General features: G+C 39.0%; 1 protein-coding gene across 4 annotated transcripts in view; it reads right to left on the bottom strand.

The window, feature by feature from the left end:
* Window positions 1-952: 952 nt before the first annotated feature.
* Window positions 953-7,744, bottom strand: part of ythdc1 (YTH domain containing 1) — a 45,956-nt gene continuing 39,164 nt past the window's right edge. For all 4 annotated transcript variants that reach the window (XM_039759523.1, XM_039759522.1, XM_039759526.1 and 1 more), the window contains 2 exons: window positions 2,919-3,053; window positions 953-1,858 (listed from right to left, as the gene is read on the bottom strand). In XM_039759523.1, coding sequence (XP_039615457.1) covers window positions 1,631-1,858; window positions 2,919-3,053 — 363 coding nt within the window. In that variant the 3' untranslated portion in view covers window positions 953-1,630. The remainder of the gene's footprint in view (window positions 1,859-2,918; window positions 3,054-7,744) is intronic.

Below are 7,744 nucleotides of genomic sequence, written 5' to 3'. Positions count from 1 at the left end.
TCTACGGTACATGCAAAGTTACAAGAAAAGGTTTTCTTAGAACTAGTGAATGTTTTTCTAAATTCATCCAGTGGCATGCAAATGTTTTCACCGTACAACTGTACAAAACAAAAACAATACACTAATCTCATAAAATGCTGAAATGCATCATCTTCAAACGTTATGACTTTTGGTGGCCAGTTCATCTTCTGCTCAAAACCTTTACCCATTCCAGATGGTGGAGCATAGCAGAGAGGTGAACTATAAATGAATGCTGATGCCCAGCATCTTCCAACCAACCCAGTGCATCTAAAGTGTTAGAAGCCCTCCAAGGACTTCTTTTAAAAACTTCACGTGGGGTGTAGACCAGAGTTTGTGCCCCAGAGACCCAGTGGTGACAACCTCTGTGAAGTGCTTGATGAGAGTGCCCACAATTACACAAATACAAGATTATCTTGCTCCTAGAGCTTTAACATCTTAACTGATGACATTCTCAGACCGAGGTGTAGGACTCGAGAACAAGTTTGTTACAGACTGGCATACTTGTGTAACACACACACACACATTGAAATAAAAACTCATGCACACAGTCTATCCATTTAAGCACTGTTACAGCCCATCACTTCCTCACTACTCCACATTAGGGACTTACTGGCTTTAGCATGAACAATACACGGGTGTCCCCAGGAGTAACCTAGACCTACAGCTTTGACAAACCATCAAGATTAAATGAATACCTAAATATGATTATTTTGTTTGTTACATACCCAGTAGTGGTGGCTAAAATAACATTAATAATCCTATAAACATAACTGCTATGTGTATGGGGCACAGTTACATTCCCACTTTCATGTCCACATCGCCGCTCTCAGGTTCCATGATCAGTGAGTATTGCATACCTTATCTTAAAACGCACACCCATCTTCTTTGTTTCTTTGAAAGGAAAAAAAAAGCACAAAGACAAACACAGAACTGACTCTTTTGCTTTTTATTTAGGTACAAAACGTATCACTAAAAAGATACTTCAATTTTTTTTCTTGCTAAAGCACAACTCTGCAAGACGTATACGTGTTTGGGGCTAAAGTTATGTACCAATGATCTGACAAAATTGAGGATGCTATTAACTGGGCAATATGGCAATAGAGTGTTAATATTTTAATTTAACACTGGCAAAATCATAGATAACTACAACTTAAAAAAAGCTTTCTACAACACTGCCTTTGTCATACTGTACAGGTACATCTTTGACTAGCAGCAAAATTTAAACTTAAAGGTGTGCAATTACTATCATCAAAGATGTGTTTGAATAAATGGGAGCATTCTGCTGTTTTCAGTATGGACAAAACTAAATTAAAGAGAAAAACACTTAACTAGAAAAATGATTAAAATTAACAGAATATAAAAAATATTTACATACATTTTATTCACCTCAACCGTTCTTTACCACATTTAAAACAAAAGATCCAGATTTCTCTTTTTGGTTACCTCCTCCAGTTTTTGTTATACTGCATGCATTAGACATACGTGGGCAAAAGTATCATACACATTGTAACATGAGAACAAAAACATTACTTCACTTTTATTTTTAAAAGGGTAACTTCAGAGTAAGGTCTCACTAGTGTAAACAAATGTTTCCAAATTTTGCAGGTGATTATCTTCGATACCGACCCCGCTCCTTTTCACGCTCTCTGTCCCGTACTCGTTCTCGTTCTCTGTCCCGGTCCCTTTCTCGGCCTCTGTCACGCTCTCTGTCTCTACGTGTGTCACGTGGCCGGTCACGGTCTCGATCTCGTTCCCTTTCTCTGGGACGACTCCTGCGTCCGCTCACCACAGCCTGAGTACGCCTTAGAAAATCGTCCACTCTCATGTCATAGTCATGCTGGAATCATAAAAACATGAGTTAGAAGAAATCCTCTCTCGAAGTCTCACAAAAATGTTATTTCATTTTCACTCTTCAAGCAAACCTGAAGGCTGAGCCCAGACACCCATGGCCTAATTCTTTCAGTCACTACCCAAAGCCTGAAGCCAGAGATGAGGGTAGGAACATAGATCAACAGGAAAATCGAAAGCTTTGCCTTTCGGCTCAGCGCTCTCCTCACCATGACCTGCCAGGTAAAACATCCATATAACTGTAGGCGCTACTTCGATCCACCTATTGATCTCCTGCTCTCTAGTTCCCTCACTCATAACTAAAACTCTTGAGATGCTTAAAATCCACACCGGAAACAAGTCTGACTTACTGCCAGCAATGCAAAAGATTTTCACACCTACTCAAATCAATTAAGTGTCATGGTAGACTGGGGCCTCTCTCAGCAGCACTGGGCACAAGACAGTCCAACACGGGACCCACTAGTGCACACACATTCCCAATTTGAACTCCATTTAACCTAACAAACAAGCTTATGGGAGAAGTAGCAGGAACACTCGTTTGGGGAAATGTTCACACTCCATACGTATATCAGGGTGTCCAGCTTAAACGCAGAGTGCTGGCACCATGCTGGTAAAGAACTAACCACTTTTACAACTTTTAGTAAATTCACTGTTTGCCAAAAGGAGTGTAAGACTAGAGGCATCCAGTGTTTTCACAACTGTAATCCAATCTTTGCTGTAATTTCTCAATCATAGTCTAGACCTCTACCCTAGGTCCTGTATATATCAAAATGGTTTTCATTTGCTGGCAACACAATGAAAAACAAATGATAGTGGAAACATAAAAACCATTACCCAGGAAAGAAATGAGGAGGTGGGGGTTGATTTGTTTCAAACCTTTTTTTGTAAAACTTGAGTTATTTTTATGGAATGCTATTTGATTGTAATACAATAAAAAAATGAAGTTTACTATAGGACAAGCCAAGTTATTCTACTGCAAGAGAGAGAGAAAAATAAATAACTGATTTGTGTACAAAAGTATTTTTTGATAAGCTCAAAGGCACACTTACCACTCGCTTATCTCTGTATCTTGCATCATGTGGCACTGGATGGTGTCCAGAATAAGGAGGATGCGTTTGAGGAGGCGGCTGGTGATGCTGGTAGTAAGGATGATGTGGTGGTTGTTCCATTCCTGGATATGGTGGCTGAAAAACACATTTAGAGTTCTTAGATTACTTACCATTAAATTTAAAACCAATTCTTGACAATCTTTGGAGAAATTCACATTTGGACATTTCAGACTTATCTGAACAAACACAGCCCAAGTTTATCTTGATTCCCATACATTCAACTTTAAATTAAAACTGCAAGGGATAAATGTGTCAAACGGCTTTAATCTTGATATTTTTCTAATACAAAATGATTATTTGTGGTCATTTTACTTGGGTTCTGTCTCTCACCGGACCAGAGGAAAAAATGCTCATGAGTAAAAAGTTTAAACTAAAGCCCCTATTGACAACTGTGCTTTACCATTAACTTGGTGTTCACAATGTTACACACAATGTTCAAGATGGCCTTACTTCTTGATTTTTGAGTTACCTGGTATAACAGTACTGGGAAGGAAATTTCTTTTTAAAGCATTACAGTACCAGCAATTTGCAAGTTTCAGTAGTGGAATGATGCTCAGTTGTATACTAGCATGTTTGCAACTTAGCCACCAAACCACTCCCTTCCCCACAACCCTTTAATGATGAACCATTTGTATTACATCCACCTTGATTCGCCTAAGGGGTTCATGAAACACTAATCCCCTCATGCTACATCCCACTGTTTCATGTATATTAATACAGACACGGAGATTACACGGCGAACCCCCAAATCTACATGTATTGACTTAAGAGTGCAGCGAGGCTGTATGGTAGAGTGATGAAGCTGTTGTGAGACTGGTGAGTTAGTGTATGTGGAGTAGTCCGTTATCTGCTTCAATGCCATTTACTTGGGTCCAAAAGCTGGTATTGATGCTGAAGTCAAAATTTTAATACCAATTCAATACTACATTGCACGTTAGCTTAGCTTTCCATCTAGATCTCATATGTAAGAAAATCACGAAATAAGGATGGGTTTAACATTGGTCTTCATTATTTGATTTGCAGACGCTTATTTCATATATCACCCTTCACAGTGTGAAAGACAAAGGCCATCAACTCATTGTTTAGCTGGATTAATCAAAATTACACCTCATGAAGCAAGGTTTCTTTCTTTATTTCAAGGAAGTATCAGTGTGTAAATGACACAGATAAAAGAGAAAAAACTTCAAAACTAAATTACTTTCTACACTGATTTTAAAGAGCATCAAGGAAGTAAAACTTATAAAACAAGAATTCAACCGATAAACCCCCAACCTAGTTAAACTAAGATGTTAGTCCTGCAGACATGCATACTTCTGGCAGTATGGTGTTTAGACTTCAGCTGATGTGCACCTTCACTCCTTTCATCATTATGAATTTCAGGTAGAATATTAAGACACACCCAATGTTACGGGAGAGCTTCCAGTTTGGCAACATATGGGTTGCAACTCTGCTGTTAACAAGTTTATCTGTTTAGTCTCATCAGACTATGACCCCTGCTGTGCACTGGAACAGTTCACACTGAATAAGACTCCACTGGGATGACAATTTGTACTTAACAAATCTGAAGTCACAGACTTGTCATAGAATTGTGTGGATTATTTTCTCAATGTAATGGGTGAAGCAGCTACCACAAATGGAGGGGTTCAAATACAGCAGGCAAAACTGAACAAGGAACAGGTTCAACGGCATCATTTAATAGATGCTGTACCTGACATCTTGGTGGTGAAGCAGAAGTCTCAGATGATGCTTTCAATTTACTAGTTAATCTAAACTATTATCTTCACTAATTGTAACAAGCACAGGGAGGTGACTGGGAGAACGAGAGTGCAAAAAAAAAACACACATGAAATTAGGTTCCCACACAAGACTGCTGGGCTCAGTCTAATATGGAGAGAAGTTCCGCAACACACGGAAGCTTCAGAGTAAAGGAGCTACTTCTTTCTGTATATTCAAAAGGAGCTGAGGTGGTTTGGGCATTTAGTTAATACACACTGAAGAAAGGTGTTTTCCTGTGTTCATCTCTCTTATTTCAAGATTAAGCCCAAATACACTTAAATTTCTATACTCAACACATAATGCCTTTAAAGTGCACTCATGACTACAGTCCCTGACAAAAGTCTTGTCGCTTGTGTACAAATTGACCTGAAGTGCCGCTAAAATATATTTCTAATCAAGATTTTGTTACAAGAAATGGGTCATTTTAATCCCATCAGCTTTTGTAATAATGTTTCAGTGCAAAACGAAACTGACAAAAAGTATTCTAATATTCACAGCTTGGTAAAGCCCATTGAGTCAATTTTTGGCAAGACAGAAGTGTTATCGCCTTGTCAGATGAGCTTCACCTGTGACTAATAATGGATCAATTAGGTCTCAGGTGTGTATAAAAAGAACCCCAGTACACTAGACCTTCACATCAACTGCAACTAGACCTCTACAAACATGCCTTCACCCTGAGACTAAAGTGTTGATTATCAAGAGGCTGAAGACCAAATCCACTGCTGATGTGGCAAACACCTTCAATGTGTCTCAGCGTCAAGTTCAGAGGATAAAAAAAAGATTTGAAGAGACTGGAGACGTTTTTGACAAGCCCAGATCAGGAAGACCCCGCAAGACAACTGCTCGAGAGGACCGTTTGTTGGCTCGAAAATCCAAGGCCAGCCCATTTTCCACGAGACCTGGACACCTGAAGTCCCTGTGTCAACCAGAACAGTTTGTCAGATTCTGTCTCGAAATGGCCTCCATGGTCGAATCAGTGCCCATAAGCCAGCACTAAACAAAAGACAATTGAAAAACCGTGTGGCATTTGCCAAGGCCCACAGCCTGCTAAAAGGATGGACGCTGGAAAAGTGGCAGAAGGTGGATTTTTCAGATGAATCTTCTGTTGAATTACACCACAGTCACCGCAAATATTGCAGGAGACCTACTGGAACCCTCATGGAGCCGAGATTTACCCAGAAAACAGTGAAGTTTGGTGGAGGCAAAATCATGATCTGGGGTTACATGCAGTATGGGGGTATGCGAGGGATCTGCAGGGTGGAAGGCAACATCAATAGTCTAAAATACCAAGAAATCTTAGCTACCTCTTATATTCCCAACCATAAAAAAGGCCAAATTCTGCAGCAGGATGGTGCTCCATCGGATAATTCCATCTCCACATCAAAGTTCCTTAAAGCAAAGAAGATCAAGATGCTCCAGGATTGGCCAGCTCAGTCACCAGACATGATCATCATTGGGCATATGTGGGGTAGGATGAAAGAGGAAGCATGGAAGACGAAACCAAAGAATATTGATGAATTCTGGGAGGCATGCAAGACTGTTTTCTTTGCTATTCCTGATGACTTCATCAATAAATTGTATGAATCCTTGCCAAACCGCATGGATGCGGTCCTTAAAGCTCATGGAAGTCATACAAGATATTAAATTTGGATCTCACAGCACCACTACTTAATTTGCTGACATATTTTTGGATTTGCAGTAAAGTTGTTCATTTTCTGTATAGGCGACAAAACTTTTGTCTTGCCCAAATTTGACCTTTCTGTCTTGATTAAATGATAAATCTTTTTTCAGTGAAACTAATTTATTTCAGTGCATTAAACATCATTTGGGAGGGCTTTAGCTTTTCATATGAGCTATTTCTAACACCAGTTGATTAATTAAAAGTCAGGTTAATAGCAGGAGTTTCTACAAAATAGAGAAGCAACAAGACTTTTGTCAGGGACTGTACAACACAGAAATTATTTGGTTGCAGGGAACAAAGTTAACTTGTGCTGCAGTTTTCCTGTGAGGTTAAAGCAAAGTTTAGAGTGTGAAGGATCATTGCCATTGATCACACAAAATCCTGCCACATCCCTAGAACCTGCACCTCTGTTCTCGCACAACCAATAATCCTCCTCATATGACTGCCACTTTACTTTTAAAACGTCCTGCGTAAACTTAGGATACTGCTGCAGCCAGTATTATTCTTGTCAACGAAAATTAAAGTGAAACATGTCATTAATTTAAAAAAATTTATTATTTTGTTAACTAAAAGTAAATGAAGAAATGTCTGAAAACTAAAACTTAATGAAAATGAGAAGAAAACTGATCTAATGTTTGCAATTTTAATTTTCATCACACTAGTCTTTGTGCACAATGCACATGCTAGCATGCAGCTGCCAATACATTTATTAAATATTATTTAAAACTGTGCAGTGGTAATATTAGTTTAGAGACAAGAATTGATCTGTATTTGTGCACATGTACAAGTACCCCTCACTGCTGGCTCCAGAATCTGTGGATGTCACTGGTCATTTCAGCCATCAGTCAATTTTTCCTTCTAGAACAGAGATAGAATACCAAAGCCTCATCGTTTTCCAATGACTCATTCTGTAGATTTCATTGGCCATTAAGTGACCATCAGTCATAGACGCCCTGCTGTCAGCGAATGGCAGCAGCTTTCACCAAACTTTAAGGAAACAGTGTATAAAACATGTTACTTTGGAAGATACAGCTAAGTAGTTTAAAAATCTAAGCCACTGAAAATTGCTCAAGCTTAAATAGTCAACCCCACACTTAGGCTATGTAGAGTTATCTTCCTTTACCACATAAGGAATTTCATCCTTATTTTGCATAACTATTGCTTGTTTGCTGACAACACCATTGCAGCAACAGATTAAGCAGATGTGCAGCACACAATCAACCAAGCTGACATTACATGTATGAATTTAGTTTTTATTGGGTTATTAGTACTGATATTTCACAGTAGGTGTTCTGATGCCATAGAATGA

This window comes from Polypterus senegalus, chromosome 7 (genome assembly GCF_016835505.1).
Source record: "Polypterus senegalus isolate Bchr_013 chromosome 7, ASM1683550v1, whole genome shotgun sequence".
Lineage (NCBI taxonomy): Eukaryota > Metazoa > Chordata > Cladistia > Polypteriformes > Polypteridae > Polypterus > Polypterus senegalus.
Note: the sequence above shows the minus strand (reverse complement) of the source record. Positions and strands in the feature narration are given on the sequence as shown.